Source organism: Anguilla rostrata, chromosome 8 (assembly GCF_018555375.3).
Source record: "Anguilla rostrata isolate EN2019 chromosome 8, ASM1855537v3, whole genome shotgun sequence".
Taxonomy (NCBI): Eukaryota; Metazoa; Chordata; class Actinopteri; order Anguilliformes; family Anguillidae; genus Anguilla; species Anguilla rostrata.
Genome location: NC_057940.1, coordinates 26,841,336 through 26,863,700, shown reverse-complemented (window position 1 = coordinate 26,863,700; position 22,365 = coordinate 26,841,336). Strand labels below are relative to the sequence as shown.

The 22,365-nt window shown below is 40.1% G+C and overlaps 1 protein-coding gene and 1 long non-coding RNA gene across 2 annotated transcripts in view; one reads left to right on the top strand and one right to left on the bottom strand.

Moving 5' to 3' along the window:
- The window catches only part of LOC135261286 (uncharacterized), a 222,835-nt gene that overhangs the window by 79,514 nt on the left and 120,956 nt on the right, over window positions 1–22,365 (bottom strand). The gene's annotated exons all lie outside the window — the stretch shown is intronic.
- LOC135261285 (GDNF family receptor alpha-2-like) overlaps window positions 1–22,365 on the top strand; it is a 73,130-nt gene that overhangs the window by 45,108 nt on the left and 5,657 nt on the right. The window contains exons 5-8 of the mRNA XM_064347424.1: window positions 12,971–13,080; window positions 13,410–13,550; window positions 15,946–16,133; window positions 22,244–22,288. Of these exons, the coding sequence (XP_064203494.1) occupies window positions 12,971–13,080; window positions 13,410–13,550; window positions 15,946–16,133; window positions 22,244–22,288 (484 nt within the window). The remainder of the gene's footprint in view (window positions 1–12,970; window positions 13,081–13,409; window positions 13,551–15,945; window positions 16,134–22,243; window positions 22,289–22,365) is intronic.

The following is a 22,365-nucleotide window of genomic DNA, read 5'->3' as shown; positions in this document are numbered from 1 at the left end:
ACACTACATTTTGAATAACATGGGAAAACCTGAACATCTCATTCCAAAATCATGGGCATTAATATGGAGTTAGACCCCCCCCTTGCTGCCATAAAGGCCTCCACTGCTCATTTTTCAGCTCTTGCCAGTCTCGTTCTGTGAGCTTGTGTGGCCTGCTGTTCGCTGTTGTTTCTCCTATACGTTTCTGCTTCACTCAAGCAGCACTTACAGTTCATCATAACAGTTGACTGGGGCAGCTGTAGCAGGACAGAAATTTAACAAATTGACTTGTTGGAGAGGTGGCATCCTATGGCAGTACCACATTGAAGGTTACTGGGCTCTTCTGTATGACCCATTTTACTGTCAGTGTTTGTCAATAGAGATTACATGGCTGTATGTACCTGTTAGCAATGGGTGTGGCTGAAATAGCCAAAACCACTAATTTGAAGGGTGTCCACATACTTTTGGAGATGTACTGTATATGGAGAGAGAAACAGACAGAGGCAACATTAAACCTTTCTGTGCTATGAAAGATGACTGACTGCAGTTATCAGCCTGCAGTCTCTGTTTGGTAATGTAATAAAGGAACTCCAGTTTCTTCCTTGTGTAAGCAGTGACGTGTAGGGTAATAACGAATTGTGACACCTTTTCTGTTACTCATCTCTACATTTTATACAGCACCTGTACGCAACAGCTTACTGAACTCTCCAAATGGTAGCTACCTTGGAAATCACATTTGTTGCTGTCAACCAGTTTTGACTTGCAGGTCAAAACATTGTTTTGGTTTTCATTGAAAAACATATATGGGATGGCATTGCCAGGGGTCAGTGGAAACCTGGCCAATGTAGTTTACGTGGATGCACAGGTGGATATTTATTTTTGAACATCTGCTGGTATAGTTTTGTATCTAGAGTTGGGCAGAGGAATGGGTGAATGCTGTGAATGCACTTCCAAGCAGTCTGTTGAGCGACCTTTGCATGCTTCTGACTGTTACCTCTTTTCTTACTTGAGATTCATGCGACAAGTAATGACATTTAGTTATGACATTTAAAAACATTTTAATCATTAACAAATCCATAGCGAATAGGCCTTTATCTTCATATAACCCTCCCTTTCAAAGTTTTGCAAGCAACAGGGTACCACCAGGTAGGGCTTCTTCATAAGGATCTCGTGTTTAAATCCTTAAATTTAAGTTGCCTGCAGTAAGGGTGATGGGGACTCTTCAAGGTCACATCCCCCTGGACAAACCAATCACTCTTGCCTGGACAACCGTTCTCCCAGTATAGTCAAATCATCTGAGATATGGACTATTACAGAAAGGTGTTCATTTAAAAATAAAAAGGGTACACTGCATGCATTTCACAGAAGATAAATCAAGACTTCTTTCAGAAAGGTCTCGCTTCCACCTGTCACCTATTTGAGCGCATGCAAATTGCAATAACCTGTGGACGTGCAACTGACCTTTATCAGTCACAGATTGACACTATTAGCAGTAGAATAGAATTATGACAGCGTTAAACAGAAGACACATGTTCCCTTATGATATTTAAAAACATTTCAATCATTAAACAAATTCATTTACTTCGTCTTCTAAACGAAGTGCTATCTGAAAAGACTTCCTAAGTACACCTTTTTGAAAGTGGTAGTTCACCAGGGTTACATGAAAGAGATGAAAGAAGCGAATGGTTGTAAAGTGCAGTAAATGTCTGGTTTGAATGAACTGATAGGCCTTGATTATGCTGTCCTTATTTATCATTGGCTGAGTCACTCACATGTATTTGTGTACAATTTCTTCTCAAAAAAAGTGCACCATCTCACAGCACCCACCCCTCAGACTAGGATTTCACAACCACGTCCACATGCACCAGGCACCAGGACCAGCTTCTCTCAGCTAATTTCCTACGGAGCCAGAGAGCTTCTTCCAATGCGCGGCATGATTTATGTCCAGCGGGTGTGTAGTCAGAGTGGTCCCTGCCTTGACTTGTGATGCTCAGGGCCCTGCACTTCAGTTTGGGGGTGGAGGAATCATCTACTCCACTGCCCGGAGGGGAAAATGGAGGACAGCCAAAAGAGTGGGAAAAATCCAAAAACGCCACAAAAGCAGATAAATAGGCGATGTCGGTCCCTACGTCGGCCACTCTGAGGAATCGGGTATTGATCCCTGACACTGCCGGAGTGTGGAGGCGTCAGTGGTTCCGTCGCAGCACTATAGATCGGTAGGCCCAGCTCCAGAGACCTATCTGCATGTGGTCAGGGTGTGATTAGACATCGGTGAGAGATGGGAGAATAAATACCCTCTCCTTGTTGTTTAATTATTTGCAGCAGCCCCGGGGAGTTCATTCGCAAGGTCACTGTGGCAACTATCTTCTCACTCGATTTAATGAGTTCCTTTTTTTTTCCTTAAAGAAGGATTAAGGTGTGCGTGTCCTGCTACGCTCCATTCTGAGGAGTACGCCCATGGCTTGTTCAATGGTGATGGCAGAATGCACTGATAACTAAATAATTATGATTGAATCTATTTAGGAAATAAGGTTTCAGAATTAGGTGAGGTGCAAACACAGAATAACTGATTGCATGTCTTATCGATGCAGCACTTCACCATCCTTGATTTATCTTTTCTGAGAGCTTACAGTATGTTCAGGTGCACTGCCTATCTTGGGAATGAGCTGAGAAAAGATCATCCTTTTCAGAGGTAAACTGACCCAGTTCTGATATTCTGAGAATGTTGCCATGGCTGGAAGGATTGGTCCCAAAGCTCCACATGTCTTGTGTGAAAAGTGCTTTGTGATTTCACTTTTTTGATTGATTAGAAATTAATAGCAATTTTCTTTTTTTTCTAAATTTCTAAGCCTCATCTGGGCTAACACATGCATTGTTTTGTTTTATGAAAGTAAATTAGTCACATGTTTCCCTAGCCCCAGGCATAACTAAAATCCTTGAAGGACACTGGCCCATTGGTTTGTTGGCAAGAAATTCCTAAACTGAATATGAGTGAGTATTTTCATTCCGTATGGTTCAAGCAATAATTCACCATATTCTGATGATCAATTCTGGTCAAAACCACAAGGACATAATTTACCCATCCATATGAGAGTATGGGATTAGTCCTTCATTGTGATAAATAAAGTACGTACCAAGCTTAAAATGTTAGTTTTTCTGGGCCAAATTTAATCCATGTTAGATTGTTGAATTCAGTCATAGACTCATACTGTGTGCTTCGGCTTATGTTTGATCCAAAAGGAGGACAATTTTGGTCACTGCACAAGACAAAACTAATTCAGCTGTGAAGAGAGAGAGAAAAGGAGATTGGCTTGAGGATTGACTTTCAGAATACAAAAAAGAGTAAAAATTTAAATAGATGTTTGCAGAATCATGTCACTCTAAACTTTTGGTCTTCCAAAATGTGTATCAGCTGTTGTCACGTGCGGGCCTCCCTGCTGTGTGGCTATGTTTTTGTGAGAATATGCCATCTGTTGTGATATTCTGGAGTACAGTACATGTCTCCGGGAAGTATTAACGATATAATCCAGCATTTGAAAGTAGACAGGTCTCCTTGATGTTACATGGGATGACAAGTAAGCACTGTCTTTCAGATAGTAGCCATTATAGTGCGTCCTACAGGCTTGTTGTGCAATAGTAGCTGTAAAGATGCATTTTTTAATTTTTGGCATTTAGCAGATGCTGAAATCTTTTTCCCTGGGTGATGACAGAAGCTCTATATACAGCCCATTTACACAGCTGGATACTTGCGGAAACTGCAACCAAAAACGATGCTTTATGACCTGTTTAGCACTGAATAAATATTTTTAATCGAGAATGCTTAGCAGCACATAATATGAAGTATTTCTCATCGCATTTAGCAGCTCAGTCCCAAATGACAGTGTTGACACCTAAACGTTACTCATTGCAGACTGCACACACTTCTAATTAATAGAGGGTGATATGAGATAGTTTGTAGGAGAGAGTCAACATACATGTAATGCTTGATAATTGTAACACTGTCAATGTCTTCATTTAGCATGCAGCTACCATAGTTATTTCAAGTTTGTAAATGTGCAGTTCAGTCCTCTACCAACCACCAAAGGAATCAGGCAAAATCAGGTAAAGTAACCTTTGTGGGGAATATTTCCCAAAAAATGTTTTTGACTGAGCTTAGTAAAATCTGTTCCGGCAGTAGGGCTTTATTTTTATTTACAATAAATCAAATAATACATCGTTTTAAAAAAGCTATCTGTCTTTGAAAAGTTAGTATGGTTTTTAGAGTGTATCCTGGTATGAATTGGATGCTAGGTGACCAAAAAAGGGGGGCACTACATGGTATTGAAAACCATCTACATGTAGTGACCTTTTGGGGAGACCTTTTAAATGGTGGCATTTTAAATGGTGTTTAATATTTATTAAAGAAATTAATTTACCTCATCAACATGTTTGACTTTGAAAGTCAGTGCAGTGTGTAATGATAAAAGTGTTCAGCTAATTTGCTTGCTGTGTTGACAAAGCCTCATCTTCTGGATGCTCCAAGTGTGAAAAAAACATGGCCACCTGGTCACACAGGTATTTATAATAAGTGCACACCAGATTGGTCTGTATAATAGGCTATTTTTTTTTGTAAAAGCGTACAAACAAAAGAAGCTTTCCTCGTTGATTTGGACGTTTCCACGAATCACTTCACAGAAGGTTATGAAGTTGCTTATGTGTCTATGTTTATCCACGGTCTATTTTTAATAAATAAAGCCCATGCTTCATAATATGAGGATCTGGCTGGTACCACTGGTACCAATGTGTTTTGTTGGTGAACATTAGCATGTGCAGAAAAAAACCTGTGCATGCACATTATAGGGTGCTTTCATTTACTGTTGAAGTTATTTCACACCTCTGTTACAATGTAACATCGGACTGCATGTACTTTGGTTTCAATTGTATCCAAATTGATTAAGTTAGGAACATAACTGAAATGGTTACTGATACTGACATGTCAACGCTGTTTGAAGTAAAATTTCATAGTGCTAGGCTGAGAGCACTAAATGAAGTGAGTAAATGAGTGAAATACAAAAACTTACAATGATGGCGACTCTCCCCTACCACTCTTTTGAATAATAACTGAATACTTCCTCGCAGCTTTGTCACCTCTGTTGCTTTTTATCTTTTTTTTTCCTGAACAAGCTGTTGGCACTCAATTTGAGGTTTTTTTCCCCTGAATCAACGCAGGGCAGAAAGAGGACCTTTGACTGCTTTGCTAATATTGCGCATGACCTCTATTCAGGCTGAACGATGGAAAAATATGACAGCTAAGATTGCCAGAACCAGGGGAACACACAGATTCCTTCTTATTTTTGAGTGGTAGTAATAGTTTTCAAGCAGCTTTTCAGCACTTTTCTTTTTAATAAACACCTGCTATGCTATGGTCGGTAAAGCTTAATAATGGAGTAGCAAATAAATAGAAAAATGAGTGCTTCCTTGGTGGGTCACAGTGTGAATGATTTAGGAGTTATAAATCATTTACAGAGTATTTCAGAGGCTTCAGGTCATAGGCTGCAAAAATGTTTTGGAGAAGTTATCCAAATACTTAAACGACTCAAATTAACGCAACAAGCCAACAATGCACAGAACAAAAGTTCGGGGAAGCAACAACAAATGGAGGATTGTTGAGGCGATGCAATTACACTGAGCACGGTAGCCGTTTCAAAGCCAATCTCAATGCCATTTTGCAGGTGGACTACAATTGCAATGGGCTCGCCAAATACGGATTTAGCTATGTTACACCATTACGTTACACTGTGTTGTACGTGTTGTTTTTAGTATAGCAGACATACAGGGCTGTAGCAGTTGTCAAAGATCTGTGCTGATTCACCTTGATGGAGAGCATGCTGATGTTAGCATTAAGGCTGATCAGTTTCACTTCCTGTCTCTGGAGGCTTTTGGCAAATGGTAACATTTCACTTAAAAAATATATGTGATTAATATTTCAACAAACTGCTGCTTCCACCTTAGTGTGATTTCCCTGTATAAATAAAGGTTAACAGATAGAGGTTAGAGCTTGTATAACATGTTGGCATAATTTGTGGTATGATAACGTGTTTTAAAATGGACTCATAGGATATTTTCTTGATCATCCGAGAGTTTCCACCATCTTACATTGCTAGAAGGCAGTGGGTTATAAATTAAGGGGTTCCTTAATTTATTGACCAGTTTGCTGCAATGTTGAAAAGAAGGGAAAATTTAAAAAAAGCTGAAATGTAGCTCACTAAGCAACTAAAATTGAACTGAATGTGTTTAGCGTTAATTTACAGATGGGTGATAAATTAAGGGAAAAACCTGAATAAATGAGTGGAGAAACGTAGTGAATGCAGATGCTCCACACAGGTGTACTGCATGATACAATGAAAGATTTAACATCCTATCTTGGTCTGTGGCATGTATAAAAATGCTGAGCAGGCCCAGCTGACCTCGATTTTGGATCAAGATGGCAAGAGGAAAAGATATGAGTGGCTTTGAAAGAGAGCACATTATTGAGGTGTAGATGGCTGGAGCTTCAGTCACAAAGACTGCTCAACTGGCTAGTGTTTCAATAGGAACAGTGACTAAAGTGTCATCTGCATTTAGATCTATGGGAAGAGACATGAGTGAATGGGGTCAGAAATTGTGGTCGAAAGAGCACATTTGATGACCATGGTGTTTATGCATTAGTGTGATATGTAAGGAAAAAGAGGTGACTGAGAATGTCAATGCAGGACGTGATCAGACTGTGTCAGCAAGAACAGTCTGTCAACAAGTACATAGAGAGGGATATTGTAGTAGGGTTGCAGTACATAAACCCCTTGTTACAAAGCCGAATGCACATTTGAGAGTTTCAGTTTCAATATCTTTTGAAAGAATGGTGTTCAATCCCTCCAGTAGAGTTCTAGAGACTTGTACAATCTATGCCAAGGCGCATTGCAGCTGTTCTGAAGGCCCGTGGTGGCCCGACACCTTACTAAGATGCTTTATTTTGGTTTTTCCTTTAATTTGTCACATGTCTGTATATGCTTATATAAAGGAAAAGCAGCCTGAAGACCTTACTGGTAAACAGGAAAAGAACATGGCCTTTTATGACTGAATGTTGTTTCATATTGGATGCTGTTGAGGAAACTGTATCCTGGCAGTCATTTTGCAGTGTTTCTTCACTTGTTCTGTTCACTGTGGTGGGATAGATTTTCAGAAGATCATCAAACTCAAAACTGCTTGCCATCAATAGTCATAAGGTCCTGGAGATAAAAGCCATCGGTTTCCCATTACAGCTGAAAGAAATGGATAGCCATTCTCCGCTCATGGCCAAATAGCTGTGTTTTAACCATCAGAAATTTTAAATGAATCCACTTTTACAGGGGTTCATTTTGCAGCCCTTCAGAGCAGAGTGGCTGAAATGATCATAACACATTGTGAAGGGAGACAGCCTGTAATTTCAGAACCAAGCGCCCAGCCCAGGTATAATGGAAGAATCAAGGAAGCAGTGCAGTGTCCTTTATCTTGATGTGGGAGGTCTGGAATATTTTTGTAGAAATATTCCAGACAGATCTCAAACCCTGAAATGAGATTTGCTGTTGTTGTCCAGAAAATGAAGTTAATTTATTGAAAGGGCACGCAAACTATTGCATGTTTTGCCCTAAAGCAGATTCTCTGCTGTCCAATCGTATGAAAATAGAGGAAGGGCCTTGAGTCTGCCATTCGCTGTAAATAAAGAAGGTGAAAGAGAAGTTGTTCATCACAGTTTCTGGCCACTTTAAGTTGTACGATTTCGCAATTCATAACTAACATGACACAAATAGGTGGCCCAAAGCACTGCAACAAATTAGTGCGATGTGGTTGTGGATGGCAAGTTATTTTCGGGTGAAATTAGTTTGCTAATGCCGTGAAATACGTTACGCGAGTGATTGACAGCAGCAGAGTGTGGTTGCCCAGTAACAGCAAAAAGACGCTTCTTCTTTTGCAGAGTAGGCTTCATGAAATCAAAACACGTAGTACGTCTTGTGTTTTCAAGCCGATAAAACCCAGTGTGAATGGAGCCTGAGGCTGGTAGTTTTGAAGCTTAAATTCTGTATCAACATCCTCTGCAAATGTGGTGGCTTACCTAGCTGTACTGTTATTTTTAGATTGTAGAACATTCTGCACCTGAGTGTTGCTCACCCAACCCAATTTCAGATGTTCACCTCAAAACAGCATGACCTCAAATAAATGGCTCAATAGTAAATTCACTGACTGAGCAACACTTTTTTCTCTCTTGTATAAGTAGGGATATTCTGGCAGAAAAGCTCTTGGAGAAGATTTGTACTGATTCAAACAAGCTGCTATTACACTACTTTTCCTTTCCACAGACATCCAAGTCGTACTCTCCAAAGCTAAATCTACCCTAACAAGGATCGGCTGACAAGCTTTTTAAACAATGTTCTCAGACCCTTAAGCCTGTCTAAATCATTTCAACCTGCCATGCTGACATTTAACTGACTAAAACTTCTCAGATAGAACTTCTCACATAAGTCAAGACCTTTAAAGGAACCTTTTGGTGCTGAGGTCTGACATGGTGAGAACAGAGGGACCAGTGTGGCCTTGTGGGAAGGGAATTGGACTGCATGATTGAATTAGTAGGACTGAACCAAAGTACTTAGAGTAATAATATTTTCTTCAGGGTATATCAAGATGTATAAATGTACTATAAAATAAATGGAAGATATAAAATTTAAGATCCCCTCTGGGTAATGTTGTGCCCATATCCCGAAAACAAGCTAATATTGTGAAATTGGTACTGGCACAGAGATGGCCAGATAAAAGAGCATTCTCTTCAGCACTGACGAAGATACAGGAAATAAACTCAGAATGCAAGTCTGTCCTTTCAGGGACCGAAGCAAAATTTTACACATTTCACCAGCCTGCCATGGTTTGGTTGTTCCATTCTGCTGCTTTAAAACGAGAGTGAATCAGAGTCACTTGGGGGGAAAAAACAACAGTCTGCATTAGTTAAGAAATGTCTGAAAACAAACAAGAAAACAGAGTGGCTTTGCTTCATTAAACCACCAATGGAGTGGGCACTGATGTAATTATGGAGCCCAATACAAATGGCTGTGCACTTTATATATCGTTTGCGCTTCCGCTCTCTGCCAGTGTGTTCTTTGGAAGTAGTACACTTATCTTCATCACATTAGTCATAGCGTAAGTTTATATATTTAAATATTAATAGACATTTAATTACCTTTTCATTAGCACATCAAGGAACAATAACTCCATTCTTCAAAAACTTTTTTTCTACCCGTACTAATTTTTTAATCAGTTATTGGCATCAGCCACTTATTCAAAAACAAAGCATGCATTATTCTCCTGGTCCACGGAATATTACTGTTTTGGAGTCAAATGATTGCTATTGTAGGAGCAGAGTATTGGTGACATTTGAGAGATCATTTCTATGGGTTTGTTTTCTGTGGTGGAAGAAATGCAGATTAGTGGTCAGATGAATCTGAATATTGAATCCCAGTTAAGATTCCATTCTGTGCAGTTGTGTAAATGTACCATTGACCAGGTTTTAATCTTCCCTGTAATGTCCTGTTGTGTAGATGGGCCACGGACTCCCTCCCATGTAATGCAATTCCAGGTCACAGAGGAGTGCTTGCTTGCCCCGGCTTGTGGGAGGCATTAAAGCAGATTATGAACATTTCACATTCAGCCCGATCCACCCGTGTGCAGGGACCCTGAATTTACATACCACGCACCTCAATTCTGTTTCAAACAGCGAGCAAAAAATGTAATTAACCATGTAAATCATGTACACTCCTACGAGATATGTTAATTAAATGGAGCATTTACATGGCAGCAATATCAAAACAAGCAGACAATGCGACCTAATGAATGTACCCTTGTGCAGATTGCAAGGAATATTAAACAGCCCAAAAGAGCAGGGTCTCCCAGACTGCATCACTGAAACTCGGATCAACCACGGATCTCATAAAAAATCTCTCTTCATTTTTGTTAAATCCTTTAATAATACTGTGGCAATCGACATAGAGTGCATAAACAACAATTTTTTTTCCCTCCTGAGATGAAAAAGGGTCTCATCCTTTTGGTTTCTCTCTCTCACATTTGAGCATTCCTGTGGTCCGTGCATAGCAGCACCAAAGTCCTTAATAAGTCCTTACTTTGAAAACTTGATATTATCTGTAGACGATAAACAATGCGACACTGGCAGGTAATTATCATAGCGTCGTGGACAAGTCGGGGCCAAGGGCGACATCGTTGTGAATTATGTCCCTAAAAAGAGAGTGAGGACTGCTTTGCCAAGTCATGCTGGAACATAGCCAGCCCAGGCTGACAGGGCTTGTTTGGTAAGCCATTGCAGTACCCAAATTGTGATGTATCACACGCAATCATGACAAAATGGGACAATGTACAATAGAGCTGAGCAATATAGGTAATTATAGAATACACAGTCATTGTTAAATGCCTGTATGCCAGGAGAGGACAAGAGGCATATTTTCGGAGGGGTGGGCGGGGGATTGGGCAAAGAGGAATTTCAGGCAACAGAAAGGATTTGCAGGCAAAATTCAGGGATGCCAGGTCAGAGGAACATGCAAGAATATTAAAGAATAGAAAGTATTTTTGTGTTGGTTGACTGTTAACCCCCCTGCCCTATATATAGCCAAATGTTAGGAGGCTGGTTCACTCCTAGCTCATAAAAATGAGCTCAGTTGGTGATGTATACAGCAAAGACAACAGTCCTTTCATGCTGATGTACCCTATGGTCCGGAATCAAATCCAGAGCATACCAATGCCAACTTTAGCTGGCAGTTCCACAAAATGATCCATGATTGGCTATGGCACCATCCTGAATAGGCTGTTGCCCACAAAAGGAACTCCTCAAGTCAGTCTGGTGCGTACGGTCCTCCTGTACTAGCCGCATGCGAACAGTAGTCCTTCAGCGTAATGGCTGTGCAGCTCGGTTGGTACACTGAAGAGCGAGAGAAAGTGGCCGGCAATGAAAAATTAAAGATATAAGAGGATAAAAACTTTTTTCAAATGAATTAAAGGGAAAATCAGGAGAGGCTTTGCTAGGGTCACAGATCCACAGTTATGAAATGGCAGTTGAACAGTCTTAAGTAGGAAGAGGCTGCTGATTGTAAATGTCATTTGAAGTTTTAAAGCGTGAGGGTGGAGAGACTAGATGAATCACCTGAATCTCTTAGCATAAGAAAATAGCATTGCATTAATGCATTTAATGCGCTATATTTGTCATTCAGTGCAGAATTTTTAGTGTATGCATGTATACTCACTCACATAGTAACATGAAAAGCACACACACACACACACACACTCATGCATTCACTCAGTATTTTTCATCACCTCCATTGTGAGTCAAATTGCAGCGTTCAGGCTTATGACACTAAGGCAACAAAGCCATCGACCACTACAAAAGTATCAACTCTTGCGGGTGGCAAGAAGTCTGTAATTGCAGCAAATCTTCTGGTAATTGCTGCCCCAGTAATTCTATGGGAATGGCCATTTTAAGCTACTGAAGAAACCAGAACTGTGAGGTCCAAACAATAGGTGTTCTGGAATGGATTGCCGTTATTTCTCGTTTGATTTTGAAGTTTGCTGGAGCGATTTAAAAGTCTGAATTATGATTTGTTCCGAGAAAAAGCTGTTCAGAGAAATGTATTTCTCATTAATGCACAGAAATGTGAAGTTAGTTTACAAAAAGAGTGACCTGCTTTGGCTTTCATGTGATATGCATTTGTGCATAGTGGGTTTCTTCATGATAAATGGCCCTCTCATCTGTGGTTAGGAACAATGAAAAAATGGGCCATACATTCAGGTTTTTATTTTTTTTTTACTGCAACATGTTGTTAAGTGTAGGAACCATTTTGAGACAGATAGGCAGTGAGGTGTGCCCTGTGGTCAACAGCAGGGGAAAAAAGGTGCATTTCCACTTCAGTGTGCCTGAAAAGGCCGGCCAGCCCTGGCAGCAAAGTGGACAGAAAGGCTGACCTTTAAGAGAGGGAGTTCCCTCTCTGTATGAACTGGGGAGGGAAGGCTTCTTGGAAGCCTGCCGAGGTGTCCTATCGCCAGCTTAAAATGCGACCACAGCCCCTAAGCCAGCCTGAGAGTGCTCGCTTCTAACTAGCTGTTCAAAAACAGGGGCAATCAACACTCAAACACTGGCTGTGCACTAAAGCCATTAATGGGGAAGGAGTATCAAGTTCTGTCAGAGGTCTCAGGTACAGGTGAGAGAAATCGTCACTGGTGTCTAAGAAAACTTGTGACCACAGACAAAGTGTGCCAAGCTTTTCAGACTTAAATGTGCCTTTCACTTTTTTATCAAGATGAACAATGGCAAGTACTGTCCCTTCCTTAGATTAATATGCAAAAAAATTATATTTTTCCTTCGCGTTCTCATCTGTGAAATGAATTGTACACTGTTTAGAAAACACTGAGTGGTTATAAGGCACGTGACTGTAATGGCTGTCTGCCGCCACATCCCTCAAGTCATTTGTGCTCATGCAGTGTAAAGAGAAAAGCAAATGGGGTTCTATGTTTTCTTCATTCAAACTTTACTCAAATGACTGAAGGAATGCACTCCCCACGGCTTTCAGCACACACACACACACACAAAAAGATATCACAAAATGTCTACTGTTGGCCTATTCAGGTGCTTTGTTGTGGAGTACTGTCTGAGTGGTGGGCTCTGGCAACCCTTTTTTAACCCGAGGGGTTGACAAGGAAATTAATACGTAATGCACTGCTGACTCACTGAATCTGAATGGGCAGTGATCTGTGAAGATGAGCCATCACTGCACACGTAAACTCAATGCAGCTCTGACTGGACTCGCTGTGGGACCCTGCTGGCTTAAGCGAGGGCATGCGTCACCCACTCTTTCGCTGCATTTTGTTCAGGCTCTCCATCCTCTTTGTATGGTGTGAAGGCTCAAAAAATATCACTGAAATCCTGTTGTTTCTTGTTTTTGTCAAACAGGTCAAGACTGGCCGATTTCCACATGAATTGCCAGATGACCCCGCACTCGATCACCAGCTGCCCCAATGACAACTACCAAGCGTGCTTGACATCTTATGCCGGGCTCATTGGTGAGTGAGGTTCTTCTTGTGCACTGTTTCATTACCTAATTAACTTCCCCTGCAAAGAAAAATAAACTACATGCAGTATTTTCAAGTATCCATTTATGTATACATAAAAACACCAAATGTGTATTTGCTCATGCTTTATGTTGCAATTACGTGTGCTTTATTGAGCATTTATGGGAGCTGAATAGTGTTATATTTGAATAGTGGTATATTGCAGAGAGCAACTGATCTGTGGACCTTAGCAGCACTTTAGAAATAAATATATATACTTCTGCCTGCCATGTTCTGTGTGATACTGAAATATTAGTTGTGCCTCTCTTTTCACTGCATAGGATCGGACATAACCCCAAACTACGTGGACGCCAGCTACACAAATTTCACCATCTCTCCGTGGTGCTCCTGTCGGGGCAGTGGAAACTTTGAAGAGGAGTGTGAAAAGTTCCTGAGGGACTTCAGAGAAAACACTTGCCTGAGTAAGCCTACTACAGTGCAACACACTGTGTCATCCAAACGAGTGTTCTTCACAGCAGTGTGTCTATCCAGTTTTGTGTAGATGTGACATTTAGCTTCCAAGCAAAACTTTATTTTGTTTATTTTACATTATACATACACGGCTGTTTTAAAACCATGAACCAATGATTGTTAACTGTGGTTTAATTCTTCTGTGGCACATTACAGTCAAACTAGTGGCACCACATGATGTTCAGTTAATGTCTTAATTACAATAATCCCTCCTACAATCATTGTATCACTGTAGAAGGTCTGACAATTGGGTAACATCAAGTAAAACGCTTTGCAATTTTGAAGCGTACTTGTTATGGAGCCATTATTAGCTTGGTATCAGAACCTCTTGGCTCCCTTTCGTAGCTCACTGTACCATGTTGATGATACAAAAATCCATTGGCATGAACATGTTTCAGTGTTCAGGGCAAGCTTCGTGAAAATGACTGTATGTTGTCACCATGCATTTTATCGCTGAGTCTGCACGGGAAGGAGTGTAAACCCAGAGCGGGGAAGATGGATATTACTGGCATGCATAAGCTGCTGTCTAGAGACATTTTTGTGATCTAATGAGAATATGATGAAAGGACAGCAAGTTAAAAATCTACAGGATGTTACATTTTCAGAGTGCCATTAAGATAGAGCTAAACACTAAAGGCACACTAGAGAAAGATAAGAATAATACGTGGAAGCTGAATGCGTGTATTTAATCGTACATGAAAAAATGTGAAAGTAGACCGCGTTCCTTTATCACTGAAGGAGTGTTGATTTTCCTACTATATGCAAATATGGTCAGACTTGATCTTCTGTTACTGCTATAAAGTGACAGCTGTGTAAAGCTGAAGGGGTCGACTGCAGCGTGCCTTCAGTTTTTAGTACAGCTACGTGTTAGCACTGGTTTCCAAAAGGAACGTACTAGCATGTGATTGGCTACATAATATGTATAGTGTTATTTAGTATTAAGGTCTATATTGTGCACAGTTGGAGTTCCATAACAGCTGACCTTCAGAAAGTCTAAATACTGCTTGGGCCCAATGCATGCACTGCAATTGCGATGACGGGGAATGATTTGAAACAGAAACATGTGCAAGTCATTATTCGACCGTGTATTCATTTAAAAGTCTTTATTGTGATTTATAAAGTTTATTTTTTGTTTTCTTTTAATTACTGCAAATGCAGTTGAGACAAAATGGCAGCTCTTCAGATACTTACCTAACTTCCAGGAAAGACTACATTTCATCAATATTTAAATAACTAAGCTGAAAGATTTCTTTCACCATAGAGGCTGATTGCTACCATTTCCTTCTGTTACATTTTAACTGGGTTCTTGTCTAATAGGTAGTGTATTTTGATAATTTACATATCATTTTGAGCTTTGGCATTCTAAAATGAGGAGTAATAATAAGGGCGAGAGGGGGAAGTAAAAAAAGAAAACGTTTTACATTTCCAGAGGAGCCGCAAAGAACGGTCTTGAAATATGCTCCCCTTTCAAGCAATGTTTTGACTTTAGCTAAAAGTAAAGCAGAAGAGTGTAGATGTAATTCACTTGAATCATTTTGAGGCAATAGATTTTTGTGAAGACAGAGCAATGAAGGGGATGCTAGGTGGCTATATATATATATATAATTGTTTACAATGCAACAAAGGCCATTGTTGGAGGTGTATATGGGTAGACTTTATTATAATGGGCCACTGGTATTGAAACAGCCAGTATGTTAAATTGGATGATAAGTATGATAAAATATTGAAAACGTACTTTTGACATACAGTATATTGCAATGGGGAACGTCTCCACGCTATCCAAGAGCATAGTTGTCAATCATCAGGAGTGTTTAATTCAGCTTTCATCTCTGAACATTGACCTTTGGACTTGGAGTAATAAATGAAAGAAAGTAATGCATAGGGTAACACTACTTTCTGTGGTATTCATGCGAACCTTCAAATTGATTGTCCTGATACAGATATGCTTGACTGAACCTATCATTTGTGTTATACATGGCGAGTAAAAAAAGCATGTATCTGAAAGCCTCAATGCAGACTATAACTTTACTGTGTAAATAAAATGAATGTATATAGATAATAAAAAAATGTGTTATGCATTTACAAAAATATATATATATATATATATTTTTGGAATATGTTCCAGAGGTTTGAGAATGAATCACTTCATGCCCCTTGTTGGTTCAACTGCACCTGCCTCCTCAGCCCCCTGCAAGCAAAGGATGAATCTGGGCAGAGAGTCAAAAAAGCATTGGCAAACTGACTAGACAGGACACACAGTACTCTCAGACTCTCCTGAGAGAGCCAGTGGAACCAATACGATGACACGGCTTCCTCTTTCTCCCTTTCTTTCCCATACTCCGACAGGGAATGCCATTCAAGCCTTTGGATATGGAACAGACACCAGCCTGGTTTCCAAACCGGTGACTGTCCCACCCACGCCGTCGGTGAGGCCTGATTTGGAGACGGAGAGCATACCCAAGCCTTCGGTCAACACCAATGACATCAAGCCCGGAGTAGACGCCTGCGTCTTTGCCACCTGTGCCAGCCTGAAGGTAGGGGTTGGTCCTCATGCCTCCTGGTGATTGGGGATCACCAGGGAAACAGCCGTGCTGGCTTGTCCCAGATGTGTTCATGTCACTGGTGGAAATATACACTTAGCGACGGGGGCCTTATGCATTATTTATGTCCACTGAATTAATTCAAGCTTTTGGAATTAAATGTTAAAGAGGATAGCATTTTGAAAAGGTAAGTTAGGACAAGGGGGAGACATCATGCCCACGCCCCCACCCCACCCCCATCATGAGATAATTTTATGTCTTTGTGTTTCTTGTCACATAGTTTCAAGGGTACTTCTTGAGCTTGCCTGTTGAAATATAAATGTGGACATACATTTGCATTGCAAAGATGTCAGCTGTAAATACAGTATAATTCAAAGACATGATAACTAATTTATTGTGCGTTCGCACTCTCTCTCTCACTGTGTATATGCATATGTGTATGACTAGTTTAGCTCCCTTTTGTGTTTGTTAGTGCCAAAGTAATTATTGTTTGACCAGTTTTGCTAACAACTGCCATAAATCTCATAATACTTTCCAAATTTAAGTGAAGCTTGCAAGACCTCACTGGATAAGGCTGCTCTTAGTGATGCTAGGTGAAATTTTGTACTTGATTTACATTGAAGTTGGAACAACTTTGAAATAAATGGTATCAGATATGATAAAGAAACTGTGCTTTCACAGAATGGTTCTTAAAAATGACAATGGTGCCAGTTGATTTAAAATGCCTATGTTGTATGATGATTTCGCCATATATGAATGAAAATTTTTTAAACTTCATCTTTGGACATTTAGATGATGTGTATGATTATTAAATAATTTCTAATTAATCAATATAGTTCTCAATATGATTCCCATGAAGTATGGTACACAGAATCTTCTGTGAACACCACAATAAAAACATGGTTGACACTGGATAATAAATACCAAGCTTTGTCTAGTAGAATTTCTGGTTTCCATGAAAGCGGTAATACACATGAGAGTGTCGCTCATTTTAGTAAAACTGAGGCCTATTATTGCATTTCATCTCCTTTGAATCACCGCTTACATATGTGTATGCTATTGGGCCCAAGTCATCCCATTACTTCCAAATTACACTGACGGTTGTTTCAAGTCATTTCGGTGTTGATAAGTTATGTATTTTCGACAGTTTCATTACCTTGGCTTTCCGGATGGTTCAAATGACCTTTACATACACCCAGCATGTTTGACTATAAAAGCTATTTGAGAGAAATTAGAGAAGGATCAGATCACAAGGCAAATTCACCACTAGATGTACAGCATCACCATGGCTTCTTCAGCCCTGACATGGCCGTGCTGGGTGTCCTGTCTCATTTAGTCACACATGAGTTGCCTAGCCAGTGAACGTATTTTAACATAGGAATGCACAAACTGAAAGACAGTAATAAGACAGTACATCTTATTATGAAGCATGTACTACATATGGAAAACAGGCCTGAGCTCTAATTTCAGCCAGTTTTCAGCTCTAATTTTTCATTACCATACTGTTACATGTCATACTCCAAGGTTCAGCAAGGAGGACTGTATTTGTTTCTGGATTTCATACCAGATTAATGATTTAATTAGTCCGGTCATTTAGCGACTGGTATTTTAGCTACTTTTCTTGATAAGTTCATAAATGACAGCTGAAGATTGTTCCTGTGCCCCAACATGAAACATTATGTGGTACAGCTAAACCAAATTAAGTGTATTCAGCTAATTAGTTAATTTGGCCAGTGTAATTGGTGACCATGAAAACCTGCATACATACCAGCCCTGCAAGAATGGAATTGGCCATACTCAGTCAAAAAAATAACAAAAAATAATTTTAAAAAAAGCAAGGAAAAACTGTGTGTGGTCTTTTATGCTCAATCCCAGTCTGAATTGGGAAGAGGTGATTTTATTTTTCAGTTTCTCTCATGCTGTTCGTGTGAGTGGTGTTCAGAAAGGTCAAGTTTTACTTCACAATCACACAAAGGCTTCTCGTTCATATATGCCCAACAAGAAACTGTTACTGATTCTAAAAGCAAACAAGCAATTGAATGTGTAAGTTCAGTGATATCCAACAGCCACATGCCATAACGGTCATTTAATAGCTTTGAATAAAACAACTCAAAGCTTTCAAGATTAATGATTGAAGCCTTTATCTGCCATGGATGCCTGAATATAGCACATTTCAGATATGATTTGGAGGTGGGCGGAATTGCAGTAGCGAGGCTTTTCTGTATGTCAATATTGATTCAGCATTCTGTGCCTCTGACGTTGAATTGAAATGCTTAATTTATTGTAAAAATGGTAATTAGGAAACACAGGACATGTGATTACTCAGGCTTGCTGTTTATAATTAGTGTGTGCCCAGGGGGAACGTTGTGGGGGGATTCATCGTCTTCCAACAACATCGACTGGCAATTAAAACTTGTCAAAGCGGTGTTACCGCGGTTTCTGGAAGAGGCAGTGTTGTGCCCCCCCTCCCACCCACTCGTGCCAAAAGATCAGTTATCCTGGTGTCAAGCCAGAGTGCGTCACCTCCACATTCCCTGAAGCACAGCCTCACCGTCAGATCAGAAGACCCATTCCTAAGTCACCATCATGTCCCATTATAATGTAATATACTATCATTTAATATAGCCTATTTACTTATAATTAACACCTTTTTATTTCTCATTATTAATGATCTTTTTTAAAATTATACATTCAGTTAATGTCTATTTTTTAAAAACTATTGATTTGGAAGTAACATATTTAGCTACATATTTGAAAGCTACTTATTAAGTAGATTACTATGAAGGAAGCACTAGCTTCCATCCATCCATTCTTACCTGCTTGATCCAGGTAGAATTTGCGGGCAGACTGGGGCCTGTCCCAGCATGCATTTGGGAAGAGGCAGGAATACACCTTTCACTCAAACAGTTGTATCTACAGGCAATTTATACTCTCAAATTAGACTCACTTGCAAGTCTTTGGACTGTGGGAGGAAACCGGAGTACCCAGAGGAAACCCACGTGGACACAGACAACATTGCTATCCACTGCATCACTGTACTGCCTCAAGCACTAGTTTCATCACCTGAAAGCTGTCTGAAAGCTTAGAAAATTTTACAAGCTTATAAACATTTTTTTTCTAATCATGAGAAGTAGATCAGGTAAAACTCTGCAGTGTCACAGCAGAGTGTTGATATTGAATTGAACTATAATTAACTGAATTTTATGCAAATAACCCCCTTTCATCAATTTCAAGTGCAGCTTCCACAATGTGTAGCACCCATCTGCTATCGCTGTGGTCATTCCAATCATCCATTTGCATTGGTATTACTCCGAGTTTTCTGAGAGTCTGTGATCTGTGTTCAATCATCATTTTTACCCCTAGCTTTGAGGGGAAATTATACGCTAATGTTTCGTTCACAAACAACCTCCGTGAGCGCCGCCATCACCGAAACGAATCTGCCAAACTGTGTTCGCTTTTGTTTGTAGGTCAAAGTCATGGACAAACGTTGATTGAATTCAGGCCGGGCTGTCCGGACTGTGTCCGTGTTTATGTGAATCCGTGGGGCCTTGTTCGCGCGGGCAGCCTCTCTGCTCGGGCTGGGTGTGGGGGATTGTGGGGGGATTGCGTCGGGAGCAGTGTCAGCAGGCTGCTGTCACACATCGCTGCCTCCGCTAATTAATTGGCTTTTAGCTGCTGTTGTGTTCTCTGCCTTCTCATTTTGTTGGACTTGCTGCCTTTCCAGAACCTGGCATTTTACCAGTGCTGTTCATAATTAAAGATGTTGATATGATGCGCATTCGAAAGTTTGTGAGCAAAATAAGGGGGTGATCAGGAAACTTAACTCTTCAGTGTCAAGCAGAGCACGAAAGGTGGCATGAAATGCTGTATTGTTGCGTAGTGTATTTTAAAATGCATCCAAATAATGCAATGATTTGAAGGGTGAGCTGATCACAAAACCCTCATGGTTATATTAGCTTTACTGAATTTTCCATTTTATATTATACAAAATAACTGTTAGCTATTTCATTATGCATATGGCAAATTCATTTTGAAGGCGATTCAGTAGTATGTAGAAAATAACGGTTTGCTTGGAATTCAAATATCTGTTTTCTCATGACACTCCTGCCTGCAATAGGACTGCTATGTCCATCCAAACAACACACTCTGTCACACTTTACAGTAAGTGCAATTTAAACAGTTTTATTGCACAATCGTTTATCTTTTAACCAGAAACAAGCGGTTTGTGCGGGAGCGTTATGATGGATAACTGCCTTCGGAGAAACACTTGTGCTTCTAAGCACATTACAAGAGACACAAATTAAACACGCTATTTCCCGAGCGACTGTATAATATTCCTGTCTGCGGGGCTTTGATAATGTGCTTCAGAGTGGAGGGGGAGGTCAGCCATTTACCAGCTCATCTGGAGACTAATAATCAGGCTTTAAAGAAGAAGAAGAACACGGGAGCACAGAGCAGCCGCGACTGCCGCGCGGCGCAATATTTCCACGTAACGGCCGCCGAGCAAATATTCAGAAATAATGCGTCGGTGTTTGTGGCGAAATCATTCATGCTGAAGAAAGCCGGGCTGTAAATGTAATAAAGTGTATTAGCGTCCTGTAAATTGTTGGCTTAACGTCGCACATTTGTCCCTCCGGAGGGACTCCGGAAGGTTCTGCAGTGCGGTTTTTTTTTTTTCCACCTTACTGTGAATGTGCTTACTGAAAATCTGATGAGGTATTCATGAGGTGGTTTATCAAAGCTAACTCTCCTTATGCAACGTATTTAAAACCAATGGTATTTGGTAGTAACCGTAATGAAAAGCAATAGAAATACAGTAGTTAGTCACTGCCTTTCAACATTGTTGGATTGTTAAATATCTGCACATATATTATGTTGTTATGCACTGTGTGATTATAGTATTATCAAATCATTTGCTTTGTCAGAGCAGATGTTTGTTTATCATAAAATTAAATTTTAAAATACTTAGGCCTATCTGCTGAGTGAGACTCCTTGTCATCCGTAGTTTGGTTTTAAGTTACGATGTTCAGACATGACTGTATGGTTATAATGGAGACATTGCTGTCTGTTATCAGTGATATCCTGGATAGTCAGCCATAACCTGTTTTGATACGCTGCGAAATACAGCTATGCTGTGGATTTCTCTGCAATTCAGCTAGAGACTGTAGAATAAATGATGGTCCTGTTATGGAGAATTGAGGATTTGATATGCAAACACGGATACATAAATACAGATGGCCTAGTTTCCCTATAAAAGGGTGGTCTAGGTTTCTTCCTTATCCGCTTATCTTGCTGGTGGTCTACTGGGCACAGGACTCCCGTCAGGTGTGATTATCTCCACATAAGTAGACATTTTAGCCGAGCTTAATTCGTTTTTACATCAAGGCAAAATACGATAGAAATATTTTACCCTCACTGTCTGGTGGAGTGTATTTACTAGGTAAGACTAAGGGAGAGGTATTTAGGGTCATGGTGATTGCCTCAGGACCGGGGTTGTTGATATTTCAAGGCCAGTTTCCTGCGGGGGGTTATTTTAATGGGAAGCACCATGCTGTCTGGTGTTTACCAGTGCAATTTGTCTGCCGTCTCCCATTTAAATTTAGATCAAAATAACCAACATAGCACATCTCCACATGATCTCCTGTGCGGAGGCACGCTGAATATAAACACAAATGTGTACAGAGTGAATTCTGTTATTTTATGAATACGCTTAAATAAAATGTAAAATAACCTAATTAAATAAAGGAAACCTTCTTTGCTGTGAATTTGTGTGATATATTGATGTAGTGGTTGATACTGGAAATAAACCATGGCATAGGCTCGACAGTGTTTAGCTACCCATTGAGCGTGATAAACTTGAAGGATTGCCTGCAGTTCTCTGCAGGCAGCCCTCTGTAACTGTTTTGAATAAGACCTTCAGTTAAATCCGAGGAATACATGTACCGTGTGACCCTCCCAATAGCTTAGAAAGCAGTAAGAGAAGCACCTCTATACCTTTTCAGAATAAGCATTTAAAGCATCTTAAACTGCTGTTCCTGTGAAAAAATATAAATAAAATAAGAAACACGTGTTGATTGTATGTTTTCTTCTTGCCTTCCATTTAGGAAAATGGACCAAAGTGTAATCTCTCCAAAAACTACATCTGTGAGGTAAGTAGTTTATTAATGTGGTAAGATTTGAAATATATGTGTTCTCATTGCTATTTGAAATCAATCAAGCGTAATGA